General features: G+C 47.2%; 1 protein-coding gene across 6 annotated transcripts in view; it reads left to right on the top strand.

The window, feature by feature from the left end:
• The window catches only part of dysf (dysferlin, limb girdle muscular dystrophy 2B (autosomal recessive)), a 391,959-nt gene that overhangs the window by 132,337 nt on the left and 244,421 nt on the right, over positions 1 to 15,201 (top strand). For all 6 annotated transcript variants that reach the window (XM_072256784.1, XM_072256786.1, XM_072256783.1 and 3 more), the window contains exons 12-16: positions 1,022 to 1,148; positions 2,259 to 2,362; positions 2,816 to 2,884; positions 10,109 to 10,152; positions 11,867 to 11,949. In XM_072256784.1, the coding sequence (XP_072112885.1) occupies positions 1,022 to 1,148; positions 2,259 to 2,362; positions 2,816 to 2,884; positions 10,109 to 10,152; positions 11,867 to 11,949 (427 nt within the window). The remainder of the gene's footprint in view (positions 1 to 1,021; positions 1,149 to 2,258; positions 2,363 to 2,815; positions 2,885 to 10,108; positions 10,153 to 11,866; positions 11,950 to 15,201) is intronic.

Raw genomic sequence — 15,201 nt, 5'->3', positions numbered from 1 at the left:
TAACCCCCACTTTTTTTGCTAATCTATGTGCCTATCTGAAAATCCCTTAAATATCCCTGTTGGTCCATGGCCTCCTCTACTGCCACGATGATGCCACTTTCAGGTTGGAAGGCAACACTTCAAATTCTGTCTGGGTAGCTTTCAACTTGACACCATGAGCATTGATGTTTCAACTTCTGGTAATTTCTCCCCACTTCCCCTTCTCTCTTTTCCCTTTCCCCATACTGACTCCCCCCTTACCCCTTCTCTTCTCCTCACCTGATTATCAACTCCCTCTGTGACCCTCCTCCTTCCCTTTCTCCCATGGCCCACTCCCCTCTCCTATCAGATTCCTCCTTCTTCAGCCCTTTAGCTCTTCCACCTATCATCTCCCAGCTTCTCATATCATCCTCCCTCCCCCCCTCACCTGGTTTCACCAATCACCTCTCAACTTGTACTTGTTCTTCTCCCCCTACTTTCCTACTCTGGCTTCTTCTCTCTAACTTTCCGATCCTGATCAGGGGTCTTGGTCCGAAACATCGACCTCTTATGGATGGTACCCGACCTGCTGAGTTCCTCCAGTATTTTGTGTGTGTTACTCAGGACTTCTAACATCAGCAGAATCTCTTGTGTTTATGGCTAGAATGGTTGATGAGATTAACTGTCTGGGGAAAGAAGTTTTTAAGATGGTGTGAAGATTTTGTTTTAATAACACTATAGAAGGGAGCTTTTGGAAAAGGCAGTTTACAGGGCGGGTAGTGTCGGCAATGATTTTTCCTGCCTGTTTCTTTGTCGGCGTGTTTGTGTATGGAATGCTTAGTGTTATTCTGGAAAGGAGCTGAGCAAGGACAGACTGCTTCGATGATGGGAACAGAGGTGGGACCATTGGAAGGAGGTGCAGGAGATCAAACGATGCAGTGTTCTGGGTATCTATAGGTGACAGGTAACAGATCTCAGGTCCAGCTACAGACGAGGTCTGATAGATGCTTACTCAGAAGTTGCGGACACACATGCAATGAGCAATGCACTGCCTGTGTTTCAGCTGGAGAAGAAGGATGCTTCTGATGACAAAGAGGACATCGAGACGAACCTTCTCCGGCCCAATGGTGTCTCTCTGCGGAGTGCCTATTTCATGCTGAAGGTTTACCGAGCAGAAGACCTTCCACAGAGTACGTGCTGATTAGTGGTTTCTGAAACTGAGGCGTGGCTATGGGTGGGGCAATGGTAACTTCTCTCCATCTCCTGAAGATTTAGATTCATGGGAAGAGTCAGGGGTACAGAGTGCTCTGTACAGTTGCCAAATATTGGGGAGTGACCACTGGATTGGTCCAGTTACTTAACCCTAAACCACTGTGTCCACTGCTGTCACCTCTCAAACTAACCCAAACCATCTCTGCCCTGAGGGTGTGTGATGGGAGAGTGTGGAGGGAGCTTCACTCTGTGCCTGACCCTGGAAGTGTGTGATAATGACAGAGTAGAGGGAGGTTCACTCTGTGTCTGACCCTCAGAGAATGTGATAGGACAGTGTAGAGGGAGCTTCACTCTGTATCTGACCCTGGGAGTGTGTGATGGGACAGTGTGGAGAGAGTTTCACTCTGTGTCTGACCCCAGGAGTGTGGAGGGAGCTTCACTCTGTGTCTGCTCTTGGGAGTGTATGATGGGAAAGTGTGGAGGGAGCTTCACTCTGTGCCTGACCCTGGGAGTGTGTGATAATGACAGAGTAGAGGGAGGTTCACTCTGTATCTGACCCCAGGAGTGTGTGATGGGACAGTGTGGAGAGAGTTTCACTCTGTGTCTGACCCTGGGACTGTGTGATGGGACAGTGTGGAGAGAGTTTCACTCTGTGTCTGACCCCAGGAGTGTGGAGGGAGCTTCACTCTGTGTCTGACCCTGGGACTGTGTGATGGGACAGTGTGGAGAGAGTTTCACTCTGTGTCTGACCCCAGGAGTGTGGAGGGAGCTTCACTCTGTATCTGACCCCAGGAGTGTGTGATGGGACAGTGTGGAGAGAGTTTCACTCTGTGTCTGACCCCAGGAGTGTGTGATGGGACAGTGTGGAGGGAATTTCACTCTGTGTCTGACCCCAGGAGTGTGTGATGGGACAGTGTGGATGGAGTTTCACTCTGTGTCTGTACCTGCCTCAAACGAGGCACTATGAAGGTTGTTTCACTCCATGTCTAAACTGTGTTGTTCCTGTACTTGGGTTTGATTGTTTGAATGTGAAGCTGTTTTCTCTTGTCGGCTAATTGTTTCTTGTTGAACTCAATCTGGTTGACTAGTGGATGATGCTGTAATCGACAGTGTGAAACAGATCTTTGGATTTGATAGCAACAGGAAAAACCTCGTTGACCCATTTGTGGAAGTGAACTTTGCCGGAAAAATGGTGAGATAATACCATACACACTTTCTCTGTATCCACTGTCACTACCTCTCTCCTCCCCTCTCACATTCCCTCTTTCTCTCTTTCTCTTCCTCCCTCACTCCTCCTTCTCTCCCTGCCTCTTCCCTCTCCTTCTCTCTGCATCTCCCTCTCTCACCCTTTTCCCTCTCTTCCTCTCACTCTCTCCATCTTTCTTTCTTTCTCTCTCTTACTCTGTCTCCTTCCTTTTCCCTTCCCGCATGCCCTATCTCTTTCTCTCTCTCTCCTCCTGCTCCTCTCTCCCTTTCTTTCACTCACTTTCTCTCTCTCTCCCTCCCCTTCTGTTTTCCTCACCCCCTTTCTCACTCTTTCTCTCTCTCTCTCTTGCCCTCTTTCACTCTCTCCTCCCTCCCTCTTGTGTTTGTATTTGATCCCCCAGAAGCTTGTGTTTGTGATGCTTTCCACTCTCTTTTCCAGGTCTGCAGTAAGATTATTGAGAAGAACGCTAACCCTCAGTGGAACCAAAGCCTCGTGCTGCCAATTAGGGTAAGGAACCAGGTCTGCTCCAGTCATAGTGAATGTCCAAGTGAACCAAATTCCGTGGGGTAACACCTGCTACAGTTTCACGAGTTCAAAACCCACCATTGCCACTGGGGACCTTAAAATCATTCACAGAAATAGAAAATAGAATCGTCGATTCAAACCTCCAATTATTGATGATCGTCTGTCTCCATGTTCATCAGACCCCTTGATATCTTTATTCGATTTAAAAGCTTCCCTCTTCAAAATATTCGGCAAATTCTCTTCTGCATCTCTCTGGTTAGTGCGATGCTTTTGCAGCGTGGCTCATTGGAGTTTGAAGTTCAGTTCCGGTGTTTCCTATAAGCAAGTTTGAATGTTCTTCCTGTGTTTGTGTGGATTTCCTCCGGGTGCTCCAGTTTCCTCCACACAGTCTGAAGACATACCGGTCAGTAGGCTAATTGGTCATTGTAAATCATCCAGTGGTTTGGCTAGGATTACATAGCTGGGTTTCTGGGCAGTGTGGCTCGAAGTGCTGGAAGGGCCTGTACCACGTTGTTTATCTAAGTAAATAAATTCTACAAGTGAAGGAATTTCTTTTGGTTTCAGTCCAGTGGGAAGCATTTCCCTTTCCTGGACACCCTTAACAAATTCCACCCCATCCAGGTCCTTAAAACAACGGCAATCCCAGTCAGTGGTAGCATTGTGGTTAGCACAACACTTTAGAGTGCCAGTGACCAGGTTCAATTCCCACCACTGCCTTCAAGGAGTTTGTACATTCTCTCTGTGACTGCTTGGGTCTCCTACGGGTGCTCCAGTTTCCATGCACAGTGCAAAGACGTACGGGTTAGCAGGTTAATTGATCAATGTAAGTTGTCCTGTGATTAGCCTAGCATTAAATTGGGGGTTTGCTAGGCGGCACGGCTTGAAGGACCAGAAGGGCCCATTCTGTGCTGTAACCCAAGAAATAAATAAAAATACCAGGGAAATTAAAATCAGTACCAATACAACCTGTACACAAGCGACTCTGCAGATCCTGGAAATCCTGAGCAACACACACAAAATGCTGGAGGAACTCAGCAGGTCAGGCAGCATCTATGGAGGAGAATAAGTTATTGAGGTTTCAGGCCAAGACCCTTCATCAGGACTGGAAAGAAAAGGGGAGGTAAGGAAGGGTCTTGGCCTGAAACATCGACTGTTTATTCCTTTCCATAGATGCTGCCTGACCTGCTGAGTTCCTCCATCATTTTGTGTGTGTTACTGATTATTACAACCCTCTTTTTTTCATCTGAAATCTCCCCATAGACAGTATTTATTCCTCTAGTTCCTGTTGCTATGGGAGGCTGATGTTACTATCCATCAAAGTAATCATTCATCCCTTCTTATTTTTGAGTAGCTCATTGGATGATTCCCCCAGGAATATCCTCTCCTGACCTCAAAGTTCAAAGTACATTTTTTATCAAAGTAGGCATACTATGTACGAGCTTCAGATTCATCTTCTTACAGGCTGCTACAAAACAAAGAAACACAATAGAACCCACTAAAAATGGGGGCTGAGATTTTTGGCATACACAGATAGGTGGTGCCAATCACATCGTTGTGAGAGAGACGATCCCTTATGAACAGAGCAAGACCAGAATTGTCTCACACACACACACAAACACCAAAGACCATCAAACAGCCAATGCGTGAAAAAAGAATAAATAATGCTAACAGTAAAAAAAAGTACGCAAATATCACACAGAACATGAATCGCAGAGTCCCCGAAAGTGAGTCCACAGTCATGGAGCCAGGTTCAATGCTGCAGCCTATCCAACAGCCCAATGGCTTCAGGCCATAGCCACGGGGTTAGTTTAGTGCTGAGGCGAGTGAATTCAGTCCAGAAGCCCAATGGCTACAGGCCATAGCCACGGGGTTAGTTTAGTGCTGAGGCGAGTGAATTCAGTCCAGAAGCCCAATGGCTTCAGGCCATAGCCACGGGGTTAGTTTAGTGCTGAGGCGAGTGAATTCAGTCCAGAAGCCCAATGGCTACAGGCCATAGCCACGGGGTTAGTTTAGTGCTGAGGCGAGTGAATTCAGTCCAGAAGCCCAATGGCTTCAGGCCATAGCCACGGGGTTAGTTTAGTGCTGAGGCGAGTGAATTCAGTCCAGAAGCCCAATGGCTACAGGCCATAGCCACGGGGTTAGTTTAGTGCTGAGGCGAGTGAATTCAGTCCAGAAGCCCAATGGCTTCAGGCCGCAGGCCACGGGGTTAGTTTAGTGCTGAGGCGAGTGAATTCAGTCCAGAAGCCCAATGGCTTCAGGCCGCAGGCCACGGGGTTAGTTTAGTGCTGAGGCGAGTGAATTCAGTCCAGAAGCCCAATGGCTACAGGCCGCAGGCCACGGGGTTAGTTTAGTGCTGAGGCGAGTGAATTCAGTCCAGAAGCCCAATGGCTTCAGGCCGCAGGCCACGGGGTTAGTTTAGTGCTGAGGCGAGTGAATTCAGTCCAGAAGCCCAATGGCTTCAGGCCGCAGGCCACGGGGTTAGTTTAGTGCTGAGGCGAGTGAATTCAGTCCAGAAGCCCAATGGCTACAGGCCGCAGGCCACATCTGCTCCCTAATAATAAAAAAGCTCACTCCTCTTCTCTTACCCTCATCAATCCTTTTGGTTACTTCCACAAAAAAAACCCTAATGAAATTCATGAACACAAGAGATTTGCAGATGCTGGAAATCTTGAACAACACACGCAAAATGTTGATGAACTCTGCAGGTCAGGCAGCATCTACGGAGAGGAATAAACATTCCTGGCTGAGACCCTTCATTTTCAGCATCTGCAGAACCTCTTGCATTTATGTCCTAGGATACACTTGACTTATCCAAGCTCCTGCATTTTGGAACCTCCAGCACCTCCTTCTTCCTCATGGCGAGATGCTCCACAATTTCACTGTTTCCTCCCTGACCCCTCTAGCTTCAATATCCTTCTCCATGGTAAACACAGATGACAAGTATTAATTTAAGACCTTGCTCTTCCACCTATTTCACCATGTTACCACTGATTCTTAAGGGGACATATACTCTACCCAGCTGCCCTTCGACTTGTAATGAACCTACAGAACTAGGGGTGGTAGATAAGAGAAAGGAGATTCCTAAAACATGGCCCTTTTTTCCCTTCCTAATTTCCTCCTTAAGTGTAGTCCCAATTTCCTTATCCTTCTCAATGGATTTACATGATCCAGCTGCTATTCTTAGAGTGATAGTCACAGAGCACTATAGCACAGAAACAAGCCCTTCAGCCCAACTAGACTGTTATTCTGCCTAATTCCATCAGCCTATACCCGGACCATTCCTCTCCCATCCATGTACCTATTGAGCCTTCTCTTAAATACTGCAATCACACTCAAATCCACCACTTTTACTGGCAACTCATTCCACATTTGCACCACCCTCTGAGTGAAGAAGTTTCACCTCAGGTTCCCTTTAAGCATTTCACCTTTCACCCTTAAACTCTAGTTCTAGGCTCACCCAAGCTCAGTGGAAAAAGTTTGCTTTCATTTACCATACAGGAGCGACAAACACTCAGGAGTGAGATACGTATACCAGTTAGTTGAGTGGTGGTGCAGCATCAACCTTGTACTCAATGTCAGCAAGACCAAAGGGCTGAGAATGGACCTCAGGAGGGAACACACACCAGTCCTCATAGAGGGATCAGAAGTGCAGAGACTGAGCAATTTCAAGTTCCTGGTTGTCAATATCTCTGAGTACCTAACCTGGCCCTAACATATCGATGCAGCTATAAAGGAGACAAAGCAGCGGCTATATTTCATCAGGGGTTTGAGGAGATTTGGTTTGTCACAAAAAAACATTCAAAGATTTCTACAGATCAGAATCAGAATCAGGTTTATTATCATCGGCATGTGATGTGAAATTTGTTAACTTAGCAGCAGCAGTTCAATGTAATACATAATATAGAAGAGAAAAAAATAAAAATAATAATAACAAATAAATAACTAAATCAATTACAGTATATGTATATTGGATAGATTAAAAATGTGTAAAAACAGAAATACTGTATATTAAAAAAGTGAGGTAGTGTCCAAGGGTTCAATGTCCATTTAGGAATCAGATGGCAGAGGGGAAGAAGCTGTTCCTGAATCACTGAGTGTGTGCCCTCAGGCTTCTGTATCTCCTACCTGATGATAACAGTGAGAAAAGGCCATGCCCTGGGTGCTGGAGGTCCTTAATAATGGACGCTGCCTTTCTGAGATACCGCTCCTTGAAGATGTCCTGGGTACTTTGTAGGCTAGTACCCAAGATGGAGCCAACTAAATTTACAAACCTCTACAGCTTCTTTTGGTCCTGTGCAGTAGCACCCCCCCACTCCATACCAGACACTGATGCAGACTCCTTTCATTTTTCATCTTTCCCTCCTAATGATTCTTTTAGTTGCTTTCTGTATATTTTTTAAAGCTTCCCAATCCTCTACCTTCCTGCTAATTGTTGCTTTGCTGAATGCCCTCTGTTTTGCTTTTACAATAGCTTTGATTTCCCTTGTCAGCCACAGTTGTACTATTTTGCCTTTTGAGTATTTCTTCATTTTTGGAATATATCTATCCTACACCTTTCTCATTTTACCCAGAAACTCATGCTATTGCTGCTCTGCTGTCATCCCTGCCAGCATCTCCTTCCAATTTACTTTGGCCAACTCCTCCGTCATACTACTGTAATTTCTTTTACTCCACTGAAATACTGCTATGTCAGATTTTACTTTCTCCCTATCAAATTTCAAGTTCAACTCAATCATATTGTGATCACTTTACCTTAAGCTCCCTAATTGCCTCTGGTTCATTACCAAACACCCAATCCAGTATAGCTGACCCCTCATAGGCTCAATGACAAACTGCTCTAATAAGCCATCTTATCAGCATTCAACAAACTCCTAAGATTGATCATCAACCTGGTTTTCCCAATCGACCTACATTTTAAAATCTCCCATGACTATCATAACATTGCCTTTTGACACGCCTTTTCTATTTCCTGCTGTAATCTGTAGTCGACATCCCAACTACTGTTGGGAGACCTGTATATAAATGCCATCAGGGTCCTTTTACCCCTTGCAGTTTCTTAACTCAACCCACAAGGATTCAACATGCGATCCTATATCACATCTTTCTACTGATTTGATGCCTTTCTTTAGCAGTAGAGCCACACCAACCCCTCTGTCTACCTTCCTATACCTCCAATACACTGTTTAACCTTGGACTTTCAGCTCCCACCATAACCATCCTTCAGCCACAATTCAGTGATGGCCACAACACCATACCTGACCATCTGTAATAGTGCAATAAGATCATCCACCTTATTCCATGCTTTGAGTGCTGTATTTGCCTCTCTTTTTGATTCTGCATCCCTAATGCACTGATACTCACTCCGGTGGCTGCAATTTTGTCCTATCATCAGCCTGCCCTTCCTGACAGTCTGACTGCACGCTATCTTTGCTTTGTTACCATCCATCCTATCCTGAGTCCCTTCACTCCGGTTCCCACCCCCCTGCCAAATTAGCTTAAACCCTCGCAGCAGCTCTAATAAACCTCCCAGCAAGAATATTGGTTCCCCTTGGGTTCAGGTGGAACCCGTTCCTTTTGTACAGGTCATACCTCCCCCAGAAGAGAACCCAATGATCCAAACTCCCAAATTCCCAGCCATGCATTTATCTACCAAATCATCCTGTTTCTACCCTCACTAGCATGTGGTACAGGCAGCAGTCTAGAAATTACTACCCCGGAGGTCCTGTGTCTCAGCTTTCTGACCAGCTCTCTAAACTTTCTCTTCAGGACCACTTTGCTTTTCCTTCCTATGTTATTGGTATCAATATGTACCAAGACATCTGGCTGGTCTCCTACTCCCTCCCTCCCTTGACCCTGGCGTCTGGGAGGCAACATACCATCCGGGTGTCCCGTTCACGTCCACAGAATCTCCTGTCTGTTCCTCTGACTATTGAGTCCCCTATCACTACCGCTCCCCTCTTCTCCCTCTTTCCCTTCTGCACCACAGATCCTTGCTCAGTGCCAGTAGCCTGGTCTCCATGGCATTCCCCTGGGAGGTCATCCCCCACAACAGTATCCAAAACTGTATACTTATTTTTGAGGGGAATGGCCACAGGGGTGCTCTGCTCTAACTGCCTATTTCTATTTCTCCTGACAGTCACCCAGCTACTCACCTTTACTACTTCACCGTAACTCTGAACAATTATCTCCTCACTCTCCCGTACAAGCCGAAGGTCATCCAGCTTCTGCTCCAGATCCCTAACACGGTCTTCAAGGAGCTGCAGCTGGATACACTTCATTCATGCAGATGTAGTTCCCTGGGAGTCTCTGGGTCTCCCAGGACACCAACATCTGGCATGAAGAACACACAGCGGCCATTTACTACACTAGCTACTGTAAGAGAAAAAAAGGGAACCTTATTAGAAACTTATCAATGCCTCTTTCAAGCTGAAGCCTCCTTTGAGCCAAAGCCTGATCCTCCTACTCTTACCACTAGCCTACTCCTAACAATAGGCACCCCTCTTGTCCTTCTCTACTTTTATTTAATTCACTGTGCTCTGCTCCAGCCACTGATTGGGATTGAATGAGCCTGAACGACTGCGAAGCTCTCCTTTTAAAGACCTGCGAGAAACCTCATCGCTGTCCTCTGCTCCTGCCACCGATTGGGCCACCGGCATTAGCCTGAATGCCTGCGAAGCACTCCTTTCAAAGTTGAAGCTACTTTGTCTCACAACTACAGACTCTGTATCTGTCTCTTGAGTAAATACAGATGCAAAGAATTTATTTAAGTTCTCCCTCATCTATTTAGGCTCCACACATAGATTACAACTTTGATCTTCCAGAGGGTCGATTTTGTTCCTTGCTATCCTTTTGCTCTTAACATATCTGTAGAATAATTTAGGATTCTCCTTCACCTTGTTTGCAAGGGAAAACTCATGTTTTAATATAGATCTCGATTTCTTTCTTACCCACAGCAAGTTCAAGAAGGCAGTTCACCAGCACCTTATCAAAAGTATCTGGTAATGGGTAGTCAACTGCAGGCTCAGCCTGTAAACACCATACCCCTTGAATGAGGAAGTAAATATGATTGACTCTAACCCAGAGTTTGCTTGTAAAAAACTCATCCAGGTCCCACTGAAATGTTTCCTTTTCCGTATCCCACTTTTATCTGGCCTTCCCAGTGATTTTTTTTTGGGAATGTGAACTGGAGTGTTTCTCCTCCCCCAGTTTCCTTCCATGTGTGAGAAAATGCGGATCCGCCTGACGGACTGGTGAGTCATTCCTGCTCTCAAATTGGTGATGGGAGAGAGCCCACGGATTGTGGGAGGGGATTCTGTGTCTGGGAAGAGTCAGTGACGGGGGGAGAGTCAGTGATAGGGGGGAGAGACGGTGATGGGAGAGAGTCCACGGATTGTGGGAGGGGATTCTGTGGCTGGGGAGAGTGTACAAGGGCCGTGAGGGGTGATTCAGTGTCTGGGGAGAGTCAGTGACAGAGGAAAGTGTCCAGGGGCTGTGAGAGGTGATTCTGTGGCTGGGGAGAGTCAATGATGGGGGAGAGTGTCACAGATTGTGGGAGGGGATTCAGTGGGTGCAGGAGAGTCAGTGATGGGGGGAGAGTCGGTGATGGGAGAGATTCCACGGATTATGGGAGGGGATTCTGTGGCTGGGGAGAGTCGGTAATGGGGGGAGAGTCGGTGATGGGGGGGGAAGTCAGTGATGGGGGAGAGTCAGTGATGGCAGGATAGTCAGTGATGGTGGGGAGAGTCAGTGATGGTGGGGAGAGTCAGTGATGGGGGAGAGTCAGTGATGGCAGGATAGTCAGTGATGGTGGAGAGAGTCAGTGATGGCAGGATAGTCAGTGATGGTGGGGAGAGTCAGTGATAGGGGGAGAGTCAGTGATGGTGGGGAGAGTCAGTGATGGGGGAGAGTCAGTGATGGCAGGATAGTCAGTGATGGTGGAGAGAGTCAGTGATGGCAGGATAGTCAGTGATGGTGGGGAGAGTCAGTGATGGCAGGATAGTCAGTGATGGTGGGGAGAGTCAGTGATGGGGGGAGAGTCAGTGATGGTGGGGAGAGTCAGTGATGGGGGAGAGTCAGTGATGGTGGGGAGAGTCAGTGATGGGGGAGAGTCAGTGATGGTGGGGAGAGTCAGTGATGGGGGAGAGTCGGTGATGAGGGAGAGTCAGTGATGGTGGGGAGAGTCAGTGATGGGGAGAGAGTCAGTGATGGCAGGATAGTCAGTGATGGCGGGGAGAGTCAGTGATGGGGGGAGAGTGTCACAGGTTGAGGAACGAGATTCAGTGGGTGCAGAAGAGTCAGTGACAGGGGAAAGTGTCCATGGGCCATGAGAGGTGATTCAGTGTCTGGGGAGAGTCAGTGACGAGAGTGAGTGGTCGTGGACTGTGGGAGGGGATTTAGTGCATGTGGGGAGAGTTGGTCATGGGTCAGTGAATGTCCGGGGGCTGTTGGTGAGGGTTGGAGATAGGGAGGAGTGTCAGTGGACTGTGGGAGGGTATTCAGTGAGTGCCTGTGGGCTGTGGATTGGGAGTTCTATGATTACTTGGGGGACTGTTTGCAGTATATATCCAATGTGTTTTTCTGTCAAGTCCTGGTGACCTGGAAACCTTCCCTCAGCACCTTACCCTTATTGTGTCCTGTTGAGTGTGTGTAAGGATGTGTGTGAGTGTGTGTTCGTCAGGGGTGTGTGTATGTGTGTGTAAGGGTGTGTGTGTGTGTGTGTGTGTGTGTGTGTATGCATTTGTAAAGATGTGTGTGAGTGTGTGTTTGTAAGGGGGTGTGTGTGTGTGTATGTCAGTATGCATTTGTAAAGATGTGTGTGTGTGACATTTGTAAGGATGTGTGTGAGTGTGTGTTTGTAAGGGAGTGTGTGTGTCAGTGTGCATTTGTAAGGATGTGTGTGAGTGTGTGTTTGTAAGGGTGTGTGTGTGTGTGTGTGACAATTCTGGTCTTGCTCTCTTCATACAGGGATCGTCTCTCTCAAAACGATGTGATTGGCACCACCCATCTGTGTATGTCAAAAATCTCAGCCCCCGGAGGAGAGATCGAAGGTAGGGAGATGGGTTTTCGTAGTTGGGAGGTCGAAGTTCACAGATAGTTAAGGCAGATTGAGGTTTACTGCTGGTTATGGTAGCTTTGTTCAGCAATAGGTGTGCTGGGTGGGGTGAGTTAATTTGACGTGAACCATCATCATCATTATGATCCATGTCACATGATGTGGGTGATCATGGGCTTTCCATGACCATGACTGTTCTTGGCAAATTTTTCTGCAGAAACGGGTTTGCCATTGCCTTCTTCTGGGCAGTGTCTTTACAAGACAGGTGACTCCAACCATTATTAAGCAACACACACAAAAATGCTGGAAGAAATCAGCAGGCCAGGCAGCATCTATGGAAAAGGGTATAGTGGATACTTTAGGCCGAGACCCTTCATCAGCACTGGAAAAAAAAAGATGAGAAGTCATGGGCAGTCGTCCTCCTTTAACTCCTCATCTTTTAACTACTCTAACCCTTCAACTTTTTTCTCCAGTCCTGATAATGGGTCTTGGCCTGAAATGTTGACTGTACTCTTTTCTACAGATGCTGCCTGGCCTGCTGAGTTCCTCCAGCATTTTGTGTGTGTTGCTCTGGATTTCTGGCATCAGCAGATTTTCTCTTGTTTGTGATCCAGCCATTATCAATACTCTTCAGAGATCGTCTGTCTGGCATCAGTGGCTACATAACCAGGACTTGTGACATGTACCAGCTGCTCATTGATCAACCACCACCTACGCCCATGTCTTCATGTGACCCTGATCGGGCGGTGGGTGCTAAGCAGGTGCTGCACCTTGCCCAAAGGTGTCCTGCAAGCTGGTGGAGAGAAGGAACATCTTACACCTCCTTATGTAGAGACTTATCTGCACCCCATCACATTAATTATAGATATGTTCATTTCCACATTGGACAACTCTGCCTCTTCCACAGTCCACTCCAAAAATGAATGCTTTGAGTTTTGGTCTCATACCCAGATATCTCTGCAACTGTGGTGCAGTAAGATCCCACCTTTTGTAGCTCATCTCCTCTCCCCGTACTGGGGATTTCTTTTGCTCCCCTCTGCACCAAAGGTAGAGCCAAATTCAAATTCAGCATCATTGATGTCTTTGAAATGTTTTGTGACGGCAGTACAATGCAAAGACATAAGATCATTGTACATTACAAAATAAATTGTCCAAAAAAGAAATAATGAGGTTGTTTTCGTGGACTGTTCAGAAATCTGTTGGAAGAGGGAAATCAGAAAATGAAAGATAAAGATGTCCCATATAATGCAATAATTCTGCCATGGATGGCTGTGAGAGGAGGAGGGGTGGGAATGGGGTTAGCGACGCCTCCCATATAAACCCCAAGCTAAGAAACGCCAGCAGAAGCTCATCCCCGGGAGAGGAAGGATCTTCGCCTGGAAGGCGTACGAGGCTGTGTGGTAAAAGCTGAATCTACAGGGCTGATCAACTTTCTATCGGCCCAGGACAGAGGACTCTGGCGAGCTCCTGTTAGTGCTCTGTGCCCCAGTATGGTGATGGGCTTAAGAGAAGAGAGATATGATGCAAGATCATTGACCTGAAGCTCCCTCGGTGTTTCTGTCTCCACAGATGCTAACTGACCTGCTGAAATCCCTCCGTTCACTGTACGCCCGAGTGTCTGTCTGAATGTGTCCACTACCATCTCTGACTCCACCACCAGCCGTGGCGGTGTGTCCCAAGTACCCAACATCTATCATTGAGGACCCTCATCATGCAGGACATGCCCTCTTCTCCTTACCTCCATTAGGGAGGAGGTACACGTGCCTGAAGACACACATTCAATGTTTTAGGAACAGCTTCTTCCCCTCCGCCATCAGATTCTGAGTGGTCCATGAATACTACCTCGGCAGTACTTACTTTATTTTTTAACTGTAACCAATGGAGATGTTGAGGAGGTACACTAGCGTAGTGGTTAGCGTAACATTCTACAGTGCCAGTGATCGGGGTTCATTCCAGCTGCTTTCTTTAAGGAGTTTGCATGTTCTCCCCGTGAATGCATGGATTTCCTCTGGGTGCTCCGGTTTGCTCCCACAGTCCAAAGACGTACATGTTAATAATGGTTAGCAAGTTACGTGCATGCTAAGCTTGGCAACACTCCTGGGCTGCTCCCAGTACATCCTCAGGTTGTGTCAGTCATTGACACAAATGACATATTTCACTGTATGTTGCAATATACGTGGGACAAATAAAGCTAATCTTACCTTAACCTTCTTTTGATGTTTTGCACTGTACTGCTGCCACAAAACAACAAATTTCACGACTAACGTCAATGGGAATAAACCTGATTCTGACTCTGATGCAGCTCTGTGGGGGAAAAAGGATTGCCCTCTCTGCACACTCCCTTAAACTTCCCCCCCCCCCACCTTAAAGCCAAGCCCTCTGGTATTTGACACTTCTACCCTGGGAAAGAAGTTCATCTGCAGTCCTATCTACCAGTTCAAACGGGCATTCACATACCAGGCACCGGGCGTTCTGCCAGTAACCCAGGCCTGTTCATTCTCTGGTGTCCTGGGCTTCTGTTATTCTCCCGGTGTCCTAGGCCAGTGGATTATCTGGTGTGCTTGGCCACTGTCATTCTCCCAGTGTCCTAGACCAGTGGATTATCTGGTGTTCCGGACCACTGTTATTCTCCCAGTGTCCTAGGCCAGTGGATTATCTGGTGTCCTGAGCCACTGTCATTCTTCCAGTGTTCCAGGCCAGTGGATTATCTGGTGTGCTTGGCCACTGTCATTCTCCCGGTGTCCTAGGCCAGTGGATTATTTGGTGCGCTGGGCCACTGTGATTCTCCCAGTGTCCTAGGCCAGTGGATTATTTGGTGTGCTGGGCCACTGTCATTCTTCCAGTGTCCTAGGCCAGTGAATTATCTGGTGTTCTAGACCACTGTCATTCTCCCAGTGTCCTAGGCCAGTGGATTATCTGGTGTTCTGGGTCACTGTTGCTTTATTTTTAATTTATTTAGCAATCCCATTGCGACCCATCATCCCAGCTATTTAACCCTAGCCTAAACACTGGACAATTTACAATGACCAGTTAACCTACTAACCAGTGTATCATTAGACCATGGGAGGAAACCGGAGCACCCAGAGAAACCCACATTGTCACGGGGAAAACATGCAAACTCCTTACAGACAGTGCTGGAACTGAATTCAAAGTATCAGAACGGCTCATACGGTGCTAGCGTTGTGCGAACCGCTACGCTAACCTTTTCCTTGTGCCCCAGGACAGAGTGACCTTGCTGGGCCTCACC

Source organism: Mobula birostris, chromosome 4, assembly GCF_030028105.1.
Source record: "Mobula birostris isolate sMobBir1 chromosome 4, sMobBir1.hap1, whole genome shotgun sequence".
NCBI classification, from domain to species: Eukaryota; Metazoa; Chordata; class Chondrichthyes; order Myliobatiformes; family Myliobatidae; genus Mobula; species Mobula birostris.
The sequence above is the reverse complement of the archived record's forward strand: the minus strand, read 5'-3'. Positions and strand labels throughout refer to the sequence as shown.